Below are 23,572 nucleotides of genomic sequence, written 5' to 3' on the forward strand. Positions count from 1 at the left end.
GGGGGCGGTGCAGAGTGCAGAGAACGCTGGGTATACTGTAGCTGTTTAGTTGGGAGGTTTTACCACACACGGTGACCCTTAATCACACACAAGAAAGGTGAGACAACACTCCAATGATTCTACAAGACCTCACACACACACACGTACAGCAGGAACACACACATATTTACACACACTCTTATCGTAAGTACTGCTTTCCAGGTGAGCGATCTGTGGGATGTATTATCACACACACACACACACACACACACACACACACACACACACACACACACACACACACACACACACACACACACACACACACACACACACACACACACACACACACACACACACACACACACACACACACACCTGGGCACTTGTCTCTGACAGACTTGCTGGCTCCAGGCTTCAGGCTATACCTTTTCCTACAGTAAGCACCACTGACATACTTCATCCCTTTCCTCCATGAAGGACTTTCCCCTTAAACTCTCCCCCCTCTACATTCCTTTTTCATTCTCTCTCAATGAAGAAGACACTTCTTTCCTCACCTCAGGTAAATTCCTTCTTGCTCCTTTTTTTCCCACCCACCCCATTTAAAACAGCAAACACATCTCTAATCTTTCCCCTAAATACCCTTCATTCACACTGTCAGTAGCCTACACACCCCTTGTTCTGGCTTGCTGTCTGTTTTTTTAAGGCTTAGCTCTCACCGCTTGTATAATTTGATGAGCAGAACAGCACCAACCCTGCTGGCATCTCCATTATCCTGGATATCTCATCGACTGACACTGACGCTGCATGAACTTTCACCTCAGAGATCCGACCCTTGACTTTCCTACACCTGGGGTGACAGTTGAATAATGAAGATGCATTAAACACGTAAAATGTCGATATGAGGAGTTGCATGTACACTAAAGAAGTCATTAGTTTAAAAACATGAACTGTTGGGACACCTTTTGATCATTAAAACCAATCTCATTCACTCAGTTATAATAGTATGGTTCAAAGAAATATCACACATTCAAACCTTCATGAACAATAACAATATCCATTAATAATATGGATGATTGGCGTTGCAGACATGGGGTCCTGTGAAACAGCACATTCAGGTTTCCGTGGCTTTCGGTTTTTGCTGCGATGGATGTTGCACTTTTCTTTTTGTTGTTGTATTGTTGCCATAAAACTAGAAATTGAGACATTGGACACTATGGTGAAGGGGAGGAACTACATAACCTTTGCTTCATTCTGTTCCTTCTTAAACTACTGTAGATACGTGGTGACATAGGTGTGTATGTGCATTTGATTGATTATTAATGAAGCACCATTTTCCTACCCTGACTCCCTCTTCCCTGTTCCCTTCCCCCCACCTAGGTGTAACACTGCCCTCTTTTTACATCCTCCCTTTAATAAAGTATTTCTTACCCTTCCTTAGGGAGGTGATGGTCACAAATATGCAATGAAATAAATTCATTTATTTAATTGCAATAACAAAACATGCACTGCTGTCTTAAAATGACTGCACTTCTTGTAGTGTTGACCTTCGACAGCATGTGCAGACAAAATCAAATAAATAAATAAATAAAAATTAATGAAGCACTGATCTTATATATAATATGTTTAATTTGCATGTGCATATGAACTGTCGCAACCCTGATGGGTTCTATTTTTGTTGTTTATAATTGTTTTTAGTTTATTTTAGAGTTTGAAAAAAGAAAGACCAAATCAAATCAAACCGTATAAGCTCTAAAAGTGGAAAGTTAAAATCCATTTGTTTCCCGCTGTTTAGCCGTTAGCCAAAAAATAACGGCAGAAAAAAAGATCATTTCCTGTAAAAAGATGCATGTGCTCACTGAATAAATACACACACAAACACACACACAAAATCATGCTTTACCAGGATGTTATGCAGGGACATGTTGGCTCAAGCTTTGCATAAGTTCAAGCAGGTCTTTATGTTCTGCCAGTATAACATAATCTTTTGTACTGGTGCCCTCTCAATAATGCAAGTTTGGATTTGGAAAGCCTACTCCCAATGAATTACAGCATTGTTTGAGGATCTGAAAGGCCAAATCACGTCTTAGGAATGAGTGGCCTTGAGCAATTCAGATAGGCAGTCATGTGATTCATTTGATGGCAAGTGAGTGACTCACTGACACTCAACACCTCCACTCCGTTGTAGCTGTGGCTTTTTGGGCTGGAGCTGATTCATTGCGTGTACACAGATGTCATGTGGAGGCATCTGAAAACACACAATCCCAACCACAAGGAGGAGAAATCAAGTCACTGTTTGTCTTTTTGGCAGGATGTGACAAGTGGATCCAAAAGTTTGGATATATGTCTGCGTGAACATTGAAGGAATGTAAAAAGAGCTGTTTGCTAGTGTGTATGTGTTTTTAAAATCATTCCGCTCAACCAGCGGGAGGAGGAAATATTGCTGAATGGTCAAACAATGTGTTTATGTTCACATTAGTTAGAGAGAAGGGAGCGCAGGCAGAGGCACGACTAAAAGCACCTCGGGCTGTAAAGGCTTAACTTCATTTCCATTGGGAGACACAAAAGATGATTTTTACATATCGTATGTACACTAAATCATTGGCCAAATGTCCCCCAGTAGCCCTGCTGGTATCATGTAACAGTGGTGCAACAAAATAAGAGTACATAAGCTTTTTGGTTGATACTCAAGTTTTTCCTTTGTTTAAATATTTCCTGTAGCTTTTCAATTTTAGATTATTTTTATACACAGTTTTTTTTTTACTCACATTTTAGAAAGTTTAAAAAGTTTATGTAAAAAGTCTGTTGGTGATCTAATTAATTCTTCTTGAGCAATGTTTTACATTGATTAGTGACCCCTTTCATAAGCACATTCATCATTATTTCAGTTAATTAGATGAAGGAGGATCGTCCCAAACCTTTTACTGATAAATCACCTTCTGCTTTAGATCTCCTGACTTGAACATTCTTCACCTCTGACCTCTGCAGGACCCAAAGGTCAGCGTCTCTGTGGCAACGAGAGCGCTTAACAAGCTTGTCTTAATTAAAAAACATTATTTACTCGGAGAAAAAAATTTCATTTTCTCTTCCTTTGACCTCTCTTTTTCTTTTGCCTCCTCCGGACTTGTTAGTTAACAATAGACAGGCTGGGAAAGCCCATGACTTGGTAAAAAAAGAAGCCTTAACTCTTGTAGTCGGTGTGTTGCCTCGGCCGACACGATGCATGTGTGTGGCCGTGGGATTGTGCGTGTGTTTTTTGTGCGTGTAGCCGGGTTAAGCTCTCACTGAAGACAAAGCCACAACCTTTGAGGCTGCTAAGCAACAATGCTGCCTGGTAAAACCTCATCAGGGCACCGTTTAGTAGAGGATTAAAGACTATTACAGACAGAGACGCACACGCGCGCACACACACATGCATAGCCTCAACAATTCAAACCCTACATTATATTGATAAAAATGAGTGCTGGTCACTTATAATGTATTATAGTAAGTTGAAGTTTCGTTTATTCAGACAAGGTTTTTCAGGATTTCTCTCTTTTTTAATGTCCTTAAAACACTTCAACTTAACATACTGTTACAAAAGTAGACAAAATTAATCTCGCTGGAACTGCTTATATACCGTAACATATCTTAATATACTCACCTGACTGTAGAAATGCAAAAAAAAACGCTTCAACGCCCTTGTAATATTTTGGCTGAAAGCATTGGCTCACGATTGTTAGCTCGTCTGAATTAAATAAGATCACTAACAACAAAAGTGTCAAAATAAAATAAAAACAAGTTGTTTTAATTATTTTGGTGTAAATAAACTTAAAAAACAAAACGTCTTTGACAGCTGCTAGCTGACATTTGGAAGTTGTACTTTCAAAATAAATTTGTCTGTAAGCTCCTCCCAAAATCACCAAGCTTGGTTTAAAACAATTGTTAAAAAGTGTAACAAAAAATGTGTAATCAACATGATTAATGAGGTCAGAGTGATGCAAAAAACAACAACAAAAATGTTGAATTGTTGAAATTAAGATGTAGGTTTTAGCAGACAAATATATCTAATTTATTAATTCTTGCTATTCCTTAACATGAAATAAATTATCATGGCTCATGTTTTGTAATGTAAAAAATTGTTAAAAATGTAATTCAATATTTTTTTCCCGAAAGTCATTAACTTTCACTTTTCACTTCTTTGTTGTGCACTCTATTATTCAAGTGCAAACAATTTAATTTATCTGAAAAACTCCACTGTTTTTAATCTAATTGCTGCTCTCATCGCACATCATTTTAACATGTCACACCAACTCATCAACAGCAACAGGTGAAAGTCCATGAACTGATGGCTCACACAATGAAAGGAAGGAGCTGATGATGCGTTTCCTCAGATTTCATTACATTTTCATTGCAGTGAGAGAATTGTGTGGCCAACCTAGACAGGGGGACAGACATGATTACACTGCACTTTTTATGAAATCATTTGGTTCAACATTCAAACACAGCCGTCCACCTCACTTCTCCACTGCAGTGCTGACTATGCAGCAAAGTGTCAACACAACCAACATTTATGATTCTCATTAATAAAAATGTGCTCATGAATAATAAAAAAACACAATATTAAAGGGAGATTACAATCACATGGAGGGAAAAAGGTTGTGCAAAATAAATGTCTTCTTGCACAAAAACACCTGTTTTATTAGGTTTTCTGGAGACATGCATGATGACACCTTAGTAAGATTTAAGTGCGATATCTGTTCAGCAGGGAGACAGCTAAAATGTGCAGAATCTAAAATGAAGAGTGGTATTTGTCTTGTCTAAAACACACATTAACTTCAGACAGTGTGCTTCAAATCAGTGATCTGCGATTGTTTTTAAGGTTTCGGATGCACACGTGTTGTTTACATGTTTGTGTGACTGGAATGTGTGTGAAAAGTGATCTGATGCTGAGCTTTGTTGTTAATTTACTTTTAGTGATAGTCTTTTGACTAAAATGCAACTTAAGGTAAAAATGTATTCCACAGGCAGGACTATTTCAGTTATAGTCTAGTTTTTTACAAGACATTAAGATTTAAGTCAACTAAAACTGTTACAGATATAGCCGACTAAAATAAAAAGCATACGTGTATATGCACTTTTTTTTTTTAAGTTTTAACTAACATTTATCAACCTGATATGGGATGGTATTAAATATAAATACGTACAGACAGATTTAATGTGATTAATGTGCAAGACCACATGATTACTTGAGTTCTGATTTTGTCCCATTTGATGAAATTATAGTATACTGTATACCTGTATATATATATATATATATATTATATATTTAATTTTATTTAGTCTAGTTATTGTCACTTTTAAAAAATGTAGTCGATGAAAATACGAACGAAAATTTTAAATCAACAAAATTAACACTGGTGTTCATGGCAAAACAGATAAAAAAAAAAAAACTAAAAATCCAACACTTCTGCTATGCTTTCCATCCCATGCCAGTTTTATACTTAATTTTATTAAATGAGAGGTTAATAATCCATAATGCTTTAATATTTTATGTTAGTTGTGTGACAAAGTATCTTACGTATCTTTGCTATATGAACACATGGAGAAATAAAATAACAGATCACTTTGATTTGATGACCTACAAATCCACTGGCCAGCGATGACCTCCACATGCACAAAGATGCACATGTCACGTAAAGCTTCATATACACAAGCATGGAGGCAGCGAACCCTTCTCTTATCCTCCCATCACCCCATCCTTCTATCCCTCTATCAGCCTCTTTCATCTCTCCAGCTTTTATCTCATCACTGATTTCAGTCCAGCAAAGAGCAAAGAGGGAGCAAACTGGTTGGCACGGGAGAGTAGAAAAACTATGTGCACTCTCGACAAAACACAAAGGCTGTGCACTGTTCACAAAATGCATTTGAGGGATTAGAAAGGAAGGATGACTTGAAAATGCACATCGGTAACAACAGAAATAACACAAAAGAACTTAAGTTCTCCATTAAGAAAATGAGAAAAAGAGAAAGAAATATTTTCTTTATATCAATGAAAACATGGTAGTAGAAAAGGGGTATTTAGGGTTCAGTTTGTGTTTGGCTTTAACCAAATCTTTGATCGCTAATCTCACTTTAACATATAATAATCCAGCATAATGTTTCACCTTGTTTTGTGAATTTGTGCCACTATTGATCAAAATTAGCCAAACACCTATAGTATAAGGTTTTATCTCTCTTTTAAAACACAATTCTGCTTCTTGTCACATACTGATAAACACAAAAAGAATATAATACGATAAAAATTTCAATTAAATGTGATTAATTATTCATTATATTCGTATAAATGTGTTTTTACTGTCTGTCATTTGTCTCTATCTGTGAATGACTGATTTAATGAGTTTATTTGACTCTTTTAGACAGACAGGATGTTCAATTTGCGTGCGTCTGATCTTAAGGTTAAAGCGTGTGAGCTCATTGGCTCAGGAATACAGGGAGATTTTTACTGCTCCGTCTTGTTTTACTGAGTCCTCTTAATAAACTGGCTTTTATTTGATCCACTGTTCAAAGTGTCTCACTCGTCTTTATTCTCCCTGGAATCAGCCACAGCTGCAGCCCTCAGCGCTAATGCAGCGTGGATAGACTGATGGACAAAACGGCTGAGGGGAGCAGAAGGGTTTTGTGTGGCGGAGGTTGGCAGACAGGGAGACAGATAGGATTTTTTGGGGATGTGCCCACCACATGGCGTCTCCAGATGTGTGTGCCTGTGAAAGCTAATCGAGTCTGGACCCTGGGGTGTTGCAAAGCGCTGTGAGTGTGTGTGATGTGGGAGGTGGAGGGGTGGATGGGTGGAGAGGCGCGGACACAGGTGTTTTGAATGAGAATGATGACGGAGATACTAAAGCTTTTATGTGCACCCTCTGTTGCTGCTCTGCTCTTTGTGTTCGGATAACACATGTAATGGACATCAATAAAAAAATAAATAATGCTTTTTGCAATAATAGTTACAAATACTTGATTTACAAAATTAAAATTCACTGTAATCCAACATATGTTGCATACCGTGCAGGTAAACGAACAGCCCAAAATGTAACACCTTTAATTTTAACAAAGCAGTAAAGGAATCATGTGACATAAAACAAGAAATAATGAAAAACAACAAAAACACTGGCGTAAAGTGAAAAAAAAGAAGATAAAAGTAAAACACCTGCAGAAAAACCAGACGAATGAATGTCCACCATCTGCTTTGACTGCTTTGAGTTAAGAGATGTTTTATAAGAATGTGTTTGGTTTGTGTTTCTATTCTATCATTCAGTAAACGCTGAGCAAAATCAATTCTTTAGTCATTTTTAATACTGCCAGAAATCCAAAAAGTAATTCATAAATTTTTTTACTACTTGCTTTATCAACTTTTAATACACAGTAAATAAGACTTGATATATTTTCTGTCACATAAATAAATGTACAGTAAAAGCTCCTTGAAATCAATTTGGCCAAAGTCGTGTACGTCACGCTTAATCACATTTATATGTTTTTTTTACAAGACAAATCTTTCACAGGCCAGTATACTAAACATAATAGGTGAAAAGACATATTACAGCGTGTCAAATATAATATGCCTGTGGCTAATGTTTTGCACTATTGACTAAGACCAGGAGGAGATCAGCAAAGGACATAAATGTTTTAGTAAAACTAAGAAATCTGCCTTCGGGCACTCGTGGCATTAGGTAACGTAGTGCATGTGACCGCCTCCCACAACTGTATCGCATCATTAGTTCTCAACATAGCAGCATGCAACATGGCTGGGAGGCTGGAACCAAATTACGAGCATTAAATGCTGCAGTTGGAAGAAAAATGAGAGATATTGGTTCTTACAAAAACACAGGAGAATGAGCCACTGTAGGGTAGATTTGGTTTTTAACTAGGGATGTAACGATTCACTCAACTCCCGATACAATTCGATTCACGATACTGGGTTCACGATACGATTCTCTCACGATTTATTTTACAAAATGGGACTGTATATAAATGACTGAAAAATATTCCTTTATTTTTTTTTGGGAAAATACTATACTATTTTCCTTTGTCAAAAGAATCCCTTGATAAACTATTCAAAACAATGCAATTTAACTAAAAATAAATCTTGAATGAAATAAATAAAGGAATAATACAAATGAAGAAGAAACTTATTATTTAAATTCTGGTTCTATAGTAAACAATACAAAACTGCATAATAGTTATTTTTCTTTTTAAAAGTGCAACTGAAAATGTATTTTGTGCCTTAACAATTGGACTTGGCAGTGAAGAAGAGATGCTATGCTAGCAGACAGAGCTAATAGAAAAACGTGACTTTTACAGATATTCACGTAATATTACAGATATTATTTCGGTGCTAAAGGGGGAAGGAATCATTTATGAATATGTTTAAGAGTAGAAGAAGGCCAGAAAGAAAGTATTAGCAGATTTCGCTCGCCGCCAACACTTCTGGGTAGCGCCCTCTGCTGGTTAAAAAAAGTACTGCGATCCAATTTTCACAGCATCGATGTGAATCGTTATACCTATGAATCGATTTTTAACTGCCTTACGATTATTCGTTACATCCCTATTTTTACCTGTACAACTCATTTCAGAAAAAGCACCTTTGGCTGTCACTATTAGGATTATAGGTGAATGATATGTGCACAATTAAAAATCAGTCCAAAACCCATCTCAGGTCATCCATCAGAGAACTTCAGAGCTTCAAACCTGAACTCAGACCAGCTCAGTTTTGCTCTGAAAGGCGTAAAAACCACTGCGTTGAGCAGAAGAATAAACAAACACGGTAAAAGTACGCATTCGCATACGTACACAGATTTTCCAAGCCTGGAAAAGTGAAAGCATAATTTTCATAATAGCAGGTTGAGAAAGTTTTCATTTATAGCAGTCATGTCACAAAAAAAACCCAAAGCCAGCACATACCTTCAACCCATAATGTGAAAACAGAGGGACTTGAAAACAAGACTTGGAGGTTCTCAGGGATCTCTTGTTGTGATTACTATAAATACGAATATATCGTAGAGAGTGCTGAAGTAGACATAGATTTAATATTGAACAAACAGCCATAAATACTGTCTGACATGCCTTGGTGGCAGAATGACTGCCATTAATCTGACAAATGTGTCAATCTGTGACAGCACCAGCTTGGCTTCTTATTTTATTGTGTCTGCAGTGCTTTATTTGTTTGTTTCCATGGAGGATCACTGATCGTTTAATATTTGTCCCTTATTTCATAAGAAATACAAAAACAATTAAATACAGCACCAATAACGTTGTTGTGCTGAGACTTGCACAAGCAACATGAGTTGAGCTGGAGTTGTAGACAAGCTGAACTCGCTGCTCAGAGAGCAATATAACCAAGTCGTATTTTTACCTCGGCCCACACGCTGAGCAAAATGCCAACTCTTGGCCTTGAGAGACACACAGGCACATACTTGCTGACACACAGATGCACATGCAGAACCACACCAGGGCAAAACCAGCCAACCCCCACTGTGGCCACAGAAGTTAAACAAGTTTCACACACTCCGTGAATCATCTGGGCATTTTCAATATTGTCTTAGATAACTATATTCAGCCACATGTATAAATAAATGCAACCATAATTATTCCCCAGGACCACAAATTACCGTGACGGGAAGTTAGTTCCCACACTTTCAGCGGCCTGCAGACCAGCAGGGCCAGGGCTGGAAATCCATAGCTTGGTTTACAGTATGGATGACACAGTGGAAGGTGCTCAGTGGAATCAAACGCAAACCAAACATTTGTGTTCGGCAACCCAAAGTATTTTCTGCCAATGAAAAAACCCATCATTTTAGAAGAGAAACCAGACTCTGAATTGTATTGCTTATACTGTGTCCACCTTTTATTTTCTCTTCTTGCATGTTCACACACACGCGTACACGCACACACACACGCACACGCACACACACACACACAAGTTCACACATCTCTTTCCCAGAAGGCAGCAGCTGCTGGAGTGCTAATCTCCATTAGCTACTGAACTGGCTTGTATGGAGAGTAACAGAAAAAAAATATTTTCACTTCTCTCACCTCTTCACATCCATCTTTCTATGCTTCATATATGTCTGGATGAATCTATGTAGCTTTGTAGATCACACACACACACACACCCACCCATACACACACACCTACACCCACACCTACACCCACACACACACAATCATTTCAAGCCAAAACAAAACAAATAACACTTACAGTCGGTAAAGCTTGGTTGTGCCCAGGAACAGCATCTCAGGAAAGACAGCCAGATTATTCCGATTGAGGCGCCTGAAAAAGAGCATAGCATGGATTAGGAAATGATTTCTAGCTCCATTTAGAACTCTGGGGCCACAGGGTGACAAATCTGAACAAAGGGTTGGACCAGAATATTTACAATGACTCCACTTCAATTCATTCATTTGTTTTTTTTTGTTAAAAAAACTTGAAGTAATTTTTACTAAAACATGTCACTTGAACATCTTAAAACTTCTAGAGCACATGTCAAACTCAAGACTCGCGGGCCAAATCTGGCCCTTTAGAGCATCAAATTTGGCCCGCTGGAAAAAGTAAAAATTATAGAAAAACATGAAACATTTCTAGAGCAAAATGAGCAAATTCAGCAATAAACTGGGGAAACATTGGGCTTTCATTAGTTTTTTTCAACTGTTGAATTGCCAATTGCAGACAGCACTGAACCTATGAATACAATACAATAGTCACAGGTAAATAAAAAAAATGAAAAGTACAATTCATTACTTTGTACTATTTTTGCAAATTGACCTTGGCCAGATTGGTTTTCTGGGAGGCGTTTCAGGCTGTACGTTTGAAACCCTGCTTTGAAATGTTGTGGCTAAAGTGGATTATATCGAGGAATTTTTGCCCTTAAAACGGAAATCCCATTAATACACAATAAAAGATTGATAGTGACAATTCCTAACTGTAGCCACAGTTGCATTGCTGTACAATACAGGATGGATGTTATCAATGATTTAATGGGTGGAAACATGGCCGTTTCCAAACCGTGAACTGGAAGAACGAAGAGATGAAAGAAAAGGAAGACCAAAGAAACCAAAGAAGGGGTTCTGATGAAGGGGTGGGGAGGGGGTTGAGTGGGGTTGTGGTGAAGTTTTTTTTTTTGCCACAAAGGCGGGGGAGAGAAGACGATGTGGGAAAAACAAACAGGCAGTCTGGCTGGGCTACCGAATGTGTGAAAAGGACCCCATTGAGTAAACAAGGCCCTCACAGGGGAAAAACTCCCAACAACCCATCACACACACACACACACACACACACACGCACACACACACACACACACACACAGAGTTTAATAATCTGGGTGCGATCATTTAACCCTGGTTGAGTGGAGTGAAGAGGTTTGTGTGTTCGTGTATGCTCGTGTGTGTGTGTGTGTGTGTGTCTTGATGTGAATCAGAGGAGACTGACACAATAAGAAACAGGCTGCTGAAACAGTTTAACCCTGACACTCTCTCTCTGTCTCACACACACACACACACACACACACACACACACACACACACACACACACACACACACACACACACACACACACACACACACACACACACACACACACACACACACACACACACACACACACACACACACACACACACAGGAAATCAATGCACTGTAAAATGCAGAGGTGTAAAGAGTACTGATATATTTTACTCCAGTAAATTGTACTCAAGTACAAGTAAGTCACACATAAAATACTCAAGTACTAGTAAAAAGGAACTAAAACAAATAGTACTCAAAGTAAAAGTTACTAGTTACTTTCACCCCCCACATTTATTTTTGGTAATAAATCTTACCACGTTTCCCTTGCTTACAGTAAACATCTCATGTATAAACTTAAAAAGAAAGAGACCAAATAGCTATTCATTTTCCACAGACATCTGTTTAAAATCAAAGGTTTGTCAAAATGTACATTTTTTTTTTATATAATAACACCAATGAATTAAAATCAAAATAAATAAAATCCTCAGGCTTTAAATATACTGTAGCTACATTTATGAACTCTAAAACAGAGGAAAATGACCAGCATTTTGTTGCAGTACATTATGTTTAACCTGGTTGGTCGGTTATGATGTGATACATTTGATTGTTCTCTAGTCATTTCATTTCTTGTAGTTTCACAAAGTCTGTTGATCATTTTAAAACAAAAAAATGATTTACTTTGTAACGGTTGGGTATAGAAATGTAATCAATTACAGTACTTGAGTACTAGTAATCTGTTACTTTCACATTTAATAAAAAAGGAAGATGATTATTTCAATGACTTTAAACTAAAGGACAAATACAGAAGAGGGCATCAAACCTATTTACATCATCTTTATCAAACACGGCCCAGCTTCATTCAAACCTCTTTTCCTTCCTATCTTTCATCCTAGTTTGCGTCTCTGAAGGCAGTTTTGGACTCTCCTAGAATAGCGTCACCCTTTTTGCGTCCGTCTCTCACCCACAAGTGCACAAATATGTGACCGTGCACGTGCACATGCACACACATTCACACTCGATAGTTACATCAGAGGCTCCTTAAATATTAAAGTCCAGCAGACACGATGTTTCTAAATTATTTAGTTCACTTCTGTTAATGCTGGCTGTTGCTGCTAAGAGCCCCACATAGTCCCACAGAGAGGCCCACTCCCTGCATTGGTACTGCCCAAGCCACGAGCACCGTGAGTGGGCTAGAAGTCCCCCAGAGAGTGCCCAGACCGGTGCAGGAGGTGGAGAGGACGAGTGACGCCTGAGAGGTGGTATGAGCTCATCCTCTTAAAATAGATGTGATGCTGTCAGACTAGCAAAGTTGGAAAATTGAGGTAAAGACCATTTTAAATACAGTCTGCGACACAGGGCCTCTGATGATGTCAATGAATTCAAATGCACCATTTAATGAAATAATTTTTACAGCAGCCCAAATGTCTTTTTTCTAACTTACTGGTTTTGGCTTCATCTTCTGATTTAAATGACAAAGATGAGTCATGTCTTCTACGGTGTATAAACTTGATCTGCTGCAGATCCATGCATAAGGTAATGCCTAACCTTAAAATAGTATTTAAAATAAATGTGTGTAAATAGTACATTCTTTGCAAGTCGTTTGCATTTTAACGGTCTTATTTTTTTCTAAATTAATAATTTCATAATGATTTTTACAACAAAAAAAAGTCAGAGCACACTAACATCACTTACAATTTGGGGGCAAAAATTAAACAAAGAAGTAAAAGATGAATCTTGTTTCCTTTATGTTTAAAACATTGGTTCTGGTCTTTGTCTTCTGGTATGAGTTTTAGTTTAAACTTAGAACTACGCAGTTCTTTAAACAGAAGGTTGATTTTAAAGAGCTAGAACACGGGTCTGCAACCTGTGGCTCTGGAGCCTCATGTGGCTCTTTGACTCTTTTGCCATGATTTCCCCATAGCTTTCAAAAAATAATGAAATAAACAATTATTTTCTTACAGAGGATGGTAATGAATAATGATTTTGACACCAAATAAAATCACAATATAATAATTTGTCAACTTAAAACGAACATCTTCTTACTTTACCTCCTGAAACATCTACATCAACTTTCCGTGCACCTGTGGTTAACTTTAAGTTTTAAATCACTGGTAAGATAACTAAATCAACTAAAAGACTATTCTGGGATTAAATATACATTTTAATTGTGTGGGGACAGATTAATTTAACTGCCGGCTAAATATGCACGCTTGATATGTGGCAAGAAATGAGCAATTATTAGCATGTGTTGACTGACATTATGTGTTATCAAATTTAAGTTATTTTTGTGTAGCCCTTTCAATGCATTATCTAAAAAAAATATTATTTACATAACATTATTCTTTTCAGTTTTAATTGTGTAGAATTTTATACAGTATGTTGTCATCAATAAAAAGGTATTTTTTTCAGCTCCGGAAGGACTTTAATCCAGGTGAGATGAGGCAAAATGGCTCTTTTGAGAGTAAAGGTTACAGACCCCTGAGCTAGAAGTTGGGATTATTCACTAAAATGAATCTGGAAAGCATTGTCGCTTTCATAAAGTCAAGGAACACAAAGTTTAATGGAAACTGCAGCAAATGTGGGCTTCTGTGATCAAGTTAGGGGTTCAGAAACATTGTTAAAAAAAAAAAAAAACACTACATTTTTTATTGCAATATAATTCATTACATTTTTTAAGTAGTTAATAATGTTCCAAAACTTTAGGGTTGAAAGGATTTCAGCCTCAGTTTATTGATGGCCCATAATAAGCTACAGCCTCCTGTCATTACAGCACATGGGTCTTTTTGGCCAGTTTCAGACATCGACAGGAAATTATTCGATATACTGTATCTAATGTAATACGTAAAACTCACAAGCTGCATGAATAATTGTCAGGGTGAGGCGAGGAGAACCCAGTTGGAGAGAGAGGAGGAGGCAGGAGGTGGTTCATTAAAAGTCCAAGTTTAATGTCAAAATGAAAAACAACAAAGTACAAAATAAAGACGTCGAAGACACTAATCAGAACCTGAAAAACTGACTGGAGACCATGAACAAGTGAAGTAGCAACTACTCTGTGTCCACTCATTTTCTAATTTTCTAGTTGATGAGGAACCCCTGAGTGAAAGGAGGGAGGGGGCGGAGCTAAGTACTCAGCAGTGAGTGGTTGCGTCCGAGTAGTCCCTCCTATTTCCTTTCCTATCCACTTTTCCATAACCCCGTGACGTCACCCACGGGGTTAACGAAAGGTGTTAGGAGAGGAATTAGGAAAAGGCCATCACGTTTGTTTAGACAATAAGACACACTTCAACTAGGTGATGTAATAATCCGACGGCCGCGAAGGTTAACGACGTCTGCCATGGTGAAAAAACTACACATTTCCAAAAATGGACTACTAAAAGCACATTTATAACACTTTTCACTGATATAATCTAAAAAAATCACACAGTTTGAATGTAAATCAAAGGAAAAGAGGTTACCAGGCAACGAGAAACAAAAGTGAAACTAAAAGAACGACACATTGAGAATGGTTGCTCACACTCACCTTCCACTCAGAAATATGAATTATGTTGAATAAAACATAATGTGGCTAAAAATGTCTCTGATCCCTTTTTCTTGAACCACAGAGTGTCTGTTTCATGTCAGTTATAATCTGATATTATATTTTACATATAATAAGATATGGGTTATAGATTATTTATTTAAAGTTGTTCAAAGCATATTATTGCATTGGTAACTGCATGATCTCTGTCGGTCATCGTGAGTTTCCGTGAGCGCTCTGGGGTGTGCGTATCCCTTTAAATAAAATAACCCCACACACATATTATTAATACTAACTTTGAGTTGTTTAATCCACGCACATGCAAGCTCCTCCCCTCCACCCCGCCCCTCTCAGAGCCAAAGCTAGCCTGCGGGATAACACGAGGAATGTTGTTGCTAGTGGTCTTGAAACATGGCAGGAGAAACGCAGCAAAAACACTTGGTAAACAAGTGGCAAATCAAATTATCTGATATGGAAACACTTTGGGTTTAATGATGAAGACCTAGAGCAAAGTGTTTTGTTTTGTGCAAAAGTGAACATTTATGTTTTTTTGTACAAAAAAAAATCGAAGAACTTTTTGGTTGACAAATAATCGTTATTTCAACGCAGCCAGTGATTAAACAGAAGAGACTAAAACACAGACACAGACCACAAGAAACTAAAAGTAAAATAACAGAGGTCCAACTGAAAAAGAACCCAACTGGGATATACAATCAAAACCTCTGATTTAGAAACTAAAATCAAATTTATGTGCCACAAACAACTCAAAACCTTTAATAGAAAATAAACTATTAAGTGATAATAAACAAAAAGGCGCCTTGCCTAATCCAAGCTCAAATCAAAGCATTCAGAAAAAATATCAGCAGGTGGCACTGATGGGAGTATTTCATATTTCTTAAATTTTAAAGGAAAAATTGACAAATTCTAAGGTAAAAAAAAAAAAAGTGGCTGGAGAATATTGCACATTTCTAAGTGTACGGTTCATGGTAATAGAAAACGGCTCCAAAGCCAGTCGTCTGTCTTCCTAAAACCTGATTTTCCGATGGATCTAGAAGCAGCAGGTGCGCCATTGTTTTGATGCTTGACCTACAAAAGAACCCCACGGCTTTTATAGTCTTGACTGGGCTCAGGTGACCAATAGGATTTTTTTAAATCACAAATTAAAAATACATCAATCATTTAAATTCCTTTAAAATATGTAATAATATATATGTAATATGTAATAATGTAAGTAAGGCTATGTTATGTGGTTTTTTTTTTAACAATTTAAAACGTGTTATTGTGCATTGGACAAACATTTATTAGGCTGTGATTTTTTTTTAATATCTTAGTGCAAGTGCTCTTCACCATTCTCTCTTACCCAAGGAAATTTGTAAGATGTAAGATGTCACGTTTCTCTTAATATCAAAGAGTTCTAAACTGGTTATGGACACTTAATTTTTAAGGATGTTTCATATAATATTGTAAAAGAACTGTGAATAATCAGTTAACCTGTCTGCTTCCTACATGTTTCATGCTGAAAAATAGTCCTTCTGCCTAGAAATGGAGGGCAAGACAAACTAAAATATTTTCCACTTATTTTTTTACCGATGGCACTTTTTGATAGATAAATGGTGGATAAATATTATTCAATGACGATGTACAAGATAACTAAAATCAACTAAACACTGTAAACAAGTGTTGATGCACTCCCATGCTCTTTATGAGGGTAAAGGTAAAATTACCTTATTATCTAGTCTTGTGTACAACCTAAAGAATACTGAAAAAAGTATGATACAAGCTTAATACAGCAGTAGATATAGCCACTGTGTTCTGGTCTCTAGACTCCAAGGTATGCATCTTTGTCTTCTGTGTTTTGTGTGAGTGAATGCATGCTCTGTTAACAGGTAATCAGTATCCTCCCCGTCGTGTCTCATTAGTCAGAGTTTGGCTGAAAGTGAAACAAAACTGAGGAACCAGCCATCCGAGGTGTGAGAGTCCCTCTGACGAGTTAATGTCACCCTGTGCGGCGGTGATAATCCCCTTAGTCATAAACAAATGCTTGAGGGTCACAAACTGCTCAGTAAAGGCCTGCACGATTTTGACTAAAAACCTAATTGCGATTTGACAGATATTGCAGTTGCGATTCGATTTACGATTTTTAAAAAATAGTTCATACATTTAAATGTATATGCGTTTTATTTTTATTTTTCCAAATTCCGTTTTTTCCACTTTCATTTTTTTTAATTCCGTTTTTTTTTTTTTTTAAAGAAAAATTAATACATTTTTTTTAGAAAATTAGTTTTTAACTCTTCCCATTAATGTGAGGAAACAAAATAAATACTAATAAATTTAAAAAAACATAATTAATCAAAAATGTATGTCAAAATTAAAGTAAGATACAATTAAAAGGTAGATAAAAGTTGTACTGTGTGGAAACAAAATATATACTAATAAAAATAAAACTATAATTAAACAAAAATGTATGTCAAAAATAATAATGTAATTTAAAATAATGAGTAAGATACAATTAAAAGGTATAAATAAGTTGTACTGACTCCTTTTTAATTTCAATTCATGTCATATATGTATGAGAGCAGCACTAATGTCACCCAATTTACCTTCAGAGATCAATGGTTTACTGAATCTGAGCAGGTTTATTGATTACGTTTTGATCAACTTAATTTCAATCAACCTAATTTAAATGATCCTGATGACATCATTCCAGAATGTAATGATTAAACAAAATAAATGGACAAAGTATCAGAAGTTGTCATTAACCTACGATGTTTCAGACTCTACAATCCTAGCATCGATGGTCTAGTCCACAACAACAGAACAACTTTATCCACAGATCTTCTGTAGCTCTGATGAGATGTTTAAACACTGAGCAGGTGAAGCTGATTAAAGTTGGTCATGTTTTCACGGAGTGATGCAGCGCTACATGAGTAACGGACTGAGCCCCACAGACACATTAAAGTTAAGCGGGCACTGGTCGGCTCTGATTTAGGAGTCAGTGATGATTTGCGTAGTTTTTTGGTGGTTTAGACAGGGTTTAGTGCAGTTTAGACTGTGTTTGAAGAGGCCAGGACGGGAAGGGGGGCAGGTGGTACACCATAATAAGCGGTCCCCAAAACATTTCCCCATAAAAAAAACGTTTTCCTCACGATGACGGTGATTCAACCCGATTCTATCCATTTCCGCGTTCAATGGTAGATTCAGTTTTCATTGGTCAATTCTGTGAATCCGTTAACGTGAATTTTATAGGGTCCTAGTGCAGTTGTTGTTAGCGCACTCAACTGAGGGGTAACTGAGACTTGTTGCGGCACATCCAAGCTTGTGCCCTGTAACCATCTCTGATTGGCCAGCAGTCCAGAAAGGCGGTTCTCTGTATTTCTGATTGGTAAACATCTATCACTCGATGATGAGACGAAAGAAAAAAACCTCAGCGTTTGAGGTTACGTTATTGCAGTAGTGAAAACCTTAATATCGATGCGATTAAGGTTAATCACGCGAGAACGCAGTTAAAGGTATGTGTTATAAACGCAACAATAAACAGATAAACAGGTCAGTGTTCTTAACGAAGGAAAACAAGAAGGTTGGACTACCGCAGCTGGGGAGGAGCAGACAAGCACCTCAGTGGACCCGGTGGAAAAAAACACATAGACTAAAGTGGAAACCTATCAGCTCTGGAGGCGCGGTGGAGACGTAACACAGCGGAGCCGCATCCAGTGGAAATTGGAGGTCAGCGTTCACTGCAGAGAAATTCACAAAATGGCTGGAATTTCTCTACACTATCATCTCCGTCAACATTTTGATCTAAAATTCTTCCCCAAACAAAGAAAATCGTACACAAACGTATCAGCTATTTCCAAAGAGTCGTGAATTCTCATGTGACCTGTACAAACTGGTTTTACTCCAAAACCACTTCACATTGACCAGTAGTGTTTGAACAACAGTAAATCTGGCTACACAGATAGAGCATCTGAAGAGAGCCAACACCCACCATCAATCTAAGATCTACACACTCCGTTGTGTTATTCAAACACCAAAGAAAGATCTGATCCATGCACAAACACACATTCTATAGCCAAAAAACCAGACGAGAGAAAGGCTTTTATTACAAGCCAGGATCAGCATCAAAAGGCTTCTTCCACTTTGCTTTGCACTAACTTGTGTTTACTGGAGACTAACAAATGTCGGCTGCTGCAGAGAGTAAGGAAAAAAAAAATCTATTTCAAATGACATTTCACAAAACTCTTTCAGCACAAATGTCCTAGTGTCTTCCCTGCGCAGATAATTTCAAGCACTGCTGCTCATAAAGAATTTTTCTTTGGGAAAAAAAAAACTACTTGAAATGATCAGCGAGAACAATGTTATCACTCACAGCCCCCGGAGCATATCATTTAAGTCAAATCCAGGGATTTTCCTTTCTATCCATATCCCTCTACCCTGGATCACTCTTACAATTATCTTTAGCCTTTCAGATTGCCTTAATATTACAGCGTGATCCCTTGGTTGAAGGTTTCACCATCCATTCATCCAACTTCTAGCCCAGCTTATCCTGTTCAGGTTCATGGGGTGCTGCACTGCTGCAGCCTATCTCATTTTTACTAAAGGCAAACGCAGAGCCCACCCAAGTCAGCCAACGGACAATTGATGTTGAAAGGCTCAATCAGTACCTGTAATCACTTTTGAATTTGCATCACTGTTAAGAATTATCTTTGATAACGTGATCACTCAATTACAGGCTGATTATCTGGGGCTTTATGGGGCTGCTGCTCTGGAATCATCTTCTCAGCGTCTGTAATTGGTGTTTTGTTCTCTCTGCATGTCTAATGCTGTTTCCTTCTACTGTCTCAAAGACTTAAATCAGAAAGGAGCTACAAATCAGTCAAATGTGAATGAGGGGGATAAGAGGATCACAATTGTAGCTCTCTCTTATGCTGTGCCCACGGGGCAAGAGTGAGGAATGTATGACAGAATTCCTGTATCCACAGGACAATAAAGAGAGAGAAACATATGAGTCAACAAGGAGTGAAAATCTGAGAGGTAAAAAAATGAGAGATTGCAGGACAATAATTGTGAGAAAGATGAACACAGCATGGGCAAAGCTTGTGTAAGGGAACGCACAGGGATGAGTTTATCCATACGTAAACACTGGCCACAGTTACATGATGTTTTTAATTCAGAATTAGTTATTTGGAATTAAATTATTTGGGAATTAAAGTTTTCTGCTTCGTGTTTACATGGGAATAATTGTTCCAATTTGAGGATTACATGAAAAACTGGTTTATTCGGCTTTATTCAATTCCGCTTTAGGTCTGGGGGTTGGGAAGGGTTCTGATTGGACAGGGACGAATGTGACATATTCACGTCAATAGGGAAAAAACACACAACAAACCTTTTATTGTCGGCTACATCATAGAAGACCACACATGAGAACTATATTCACCTTTATTTTGATTGTAGTTTTGAAGCAGCAGCTCGACAGTAACACTGTTTCACTTTGGTCAGCTGAGCAGGAGAAGGAAATAGGAACTAATCATCGGTAAATAAAGCCCAGTAAAACTCCAGAAAACAATAACCAGGAATAAATATTTGCTGCCTGGTAATGATGGTAGCGCTAACAACAGGTAAAATGATAAACTTGGTGATATTACAGCCTGTGCATGCAGTACAGGGCACATTTACTCTGTCTCCGGGTTTTAGTATCACCCGTCCAATGAAGCCTGTTTTCGTTTTCCGATGTCCGTGTGTGTGTGTGATAAGTCCGTTTGAATGTCCGCATGTTCAAACTTCCGTCCATCCACTCTTTTCATTACATCCATGTCTTCTAAGGCTTTTATTAAATAAAGTTTCGGCTCTAGTCCAGATCCATCTTGGATCATGTCGTCAACGCACAACATCGCACCTAGCCGAGCAAGCGCAAAATGACCGGAAAGATAGAGGAATAATTTCATTCGGAATCTAAATCGGAATTAACCAGCCACCTAATTCGGATTTAAGTTTGTTTTGGAATTACATTTGCATTCAAAATTAAGTGTTTACAAGGTAGATTTGAAGAGGATTTAACTTTTATTCTGAATTAAATGGGAATTAAAGCTCCCATGTACTTGTGGCCAGTGTGTACATGAGACATACTGGTCACGTGTACACTGTACATGACCTGGCCACGTGTACATTAGGGTAGTTAGTTGTCATCGTGTACATGGCAACTTTGGGAGGCACCTGAGAGAGCGAGTGGATAATTAACAAATGAAAGCATGAAAAATATTGGGTTTATAATGTTTAATTTCAGATGATAATAATTTTATTGATTAAAAAAATGTTCTTGATTAGAACATAAACTGAAAATGCAAGGTTCAGTCTTGGTCCCACACCAGAAGGGAGATAACCAGAAAAAATAAAAACTATAGAAATACATCTACTATTGAGGCACTAAGTAAATACTGTTTAATTCCACTTATTTACATAATGAGATTCATTCAAATGTGTGTTTTCACTGATTCATTCTATCATTATGGTCTATAGTAGTTTTTCATAGTATTCTAAGTAAAATGCTGTAGTTGGACAACGGGGGTACCTGGAATCAGAAATAAGAGAAAGGGGGGTACTTGAGCCAAAAAAGTTTCAGAACCACTGGTCTACGTGCATGTGTGTCATGACATGCCTCTCCAACACACCTACATCCACCAACCCCTCCTCCACACCCCCCAGGGCCCAGGCTACTGCCCCTCACCTGACCCAGCCCTGCCCGTAGCTGTAGGGCCGTCGCAAAGAGAGAAAAAGAAATAGCATGAGATGGGGGGACCGTTTTCTCCCCCTGTGGGGGGCAGTCACTGTGGATCCGTCAGCCCAGCTTAGAGCCCTCTCCTCTGGGCAGCGGTGCCCAGGAGGTCCCCCTCCAGCCCTCAAGAGGATGAAGGCCTTTGAAATGAGCCCCCCAGACTTCAGACTCCGGAGACATGCCTTTGTCTGACAGCGGTGGGGGGGCATTGACAACTGGCTCCATCTTTGTGTCTGTGAACATGCCACGCCAGGGACGTGAATTACAGTTGAACACTCATGAGGACAAACAGAGGACAGCTATGTAATGTCACCAAGTTAGGCACCATCAAAGCTGTTTAAAATGCAACAATAGAACGTAGTTTGACAACAGATAGTTAAGACTCCCACTCCAAATATGAAGAAATCCAGTTTCCCACACGCGCTCAAAAGAAGAATTCCACTTCGTACTTTGGTTTTGTAATCGGAGAATCCATAAATAAACAGTTTAAAGAAATGCTTAGCTGGGCAGAACCTATTGCTTGCATGAGGACAACAGTGATCCTCACCAAGTCAACAAAGAGCAGCTACAGTGCATATAGTGCAGCAGAGAGCGGAGAAAAATGAGGCAAGACAGAGGAGATCGGCTGAGAAATCAAGGAACTATTTCATATTAATATTAACCAAACAACCATCAGGTAGTAATTTTGTTGACTAAAAAAAAAAAAAAAAAAATCATAGTTTTTGTCATCTTTTTTTTTAAAGTTAAATTAGGAGTCTATGAATAATTTTTAAAAAATACATGTAAACAAAAATTATATCAAAATTAAAAAAAGACATTTTCTTTATATACAAATTCAATCAGAGCTAAGTTTCTTAATGGAAAGAATCCAATTAAATTTAGTTTTGTTGAGTGGAAGGTGGGACAAGCCGGTAAGTGATCCAAAAGTGTCAAAAGCATTGATCACATCAAATCTGTCTGTGTGTATTTAGAAACATTAATACCATACAATACCTCATATTTTAGTCGACTAAATCTGTAACTGGTTGGTAATTTTAGTTTAAAATTGTAATGTCATTTAGTTATCTAAAACTAGACTAAACTGAAATAGTTATAGTTGCATTTTAGTCACAGGACTATGACTAAAACTAAATCAAAATGTGCTGTCAAAATGAACACTGGAACCATCCCCACATCCCTGGTCTTCCTCTGAATTTGCAGGCCTGTCTGCCTTTCTAAACGTGCCTAAAGCAGTTTTATTCATCTTTAATTAAAAGCTTCTCACCAAGCAGGCACACACTCTGCAACATTCCACTGTGTCACCAACTGTCAGTCAGGACACACAGATGCAAAAATAAACCTACTCGTGCACTTATACAAGCACATCTTCATTACTTGGACATTACGTTGAATATGTACCAGGAGATTTTCTCATACCTTATTTTTGGCCGCTCATCGGCCAATAATCCCTTTAAATATATACTAGGAACATTAGGATGGTATTTATATGAACTGTTAAAGCCCCTGTAAGTCTATCCAGAGAAGGTGGAATGAAACTTGGATGGATTGACACCTCATCACAATGAAAACACAAGAAGATGGACACATTTTCATAAATATGTGCTTATAGATAAATGAGAATCTCTAGTAAACCATACATCCATGTTTTTAAAATGTAGAAGTAAATGGCAGTTCAAAAAAATAGTATGCAGAAAAAAATGCATTCAAGGACCATTTACAGTACATGTGGACTTGAATAATAATTTTCTTTTAAAAACAGAAACATTTCCATG

General features: G+C 37.7%; 1 protein-coding gene across 6 annotated transcripts in view; it reads right to left on the minus strand.

Annotated features, from left to right (window-relative positions):
* slit2 (slit homolog 2 (Drosophila)) overlaps positions 1-23,572 on the minus strand; it is a 113,270-nt gene that overhangs the window by 84,847 nt on the left and 4,851 nt on the right. For all 6 annotated transcript variants that reach the window (XM_028443599.1, XM_028443580.1, XM_028443590.1 and 3 more), the window contains exon 4: positions 10,213-10,284. In XM_028443599.1, coding sequence (XP_028299400.1) covers positions 10,213-10,284 — 72 coding nt within the window. The remainder of the gene's footprint in view (positions 1-10,212; positions 10,285-23,572) is intronic.

This window comes from Gouania willdenowi, chromosome 1 (assembly GCF_900634775.1).
Source record: "Gouania willdenowi chromosome 1, fGouWil2.1, whole genome shotgun sequence".
Classification (NCBI taxonomy): domain Eukaryota; kingdom Metazoa; phylum Chordata; class Actinopteri; order Blenniiformes; family Gobiesocidae; genus Gouania; species Gouania willdenowi.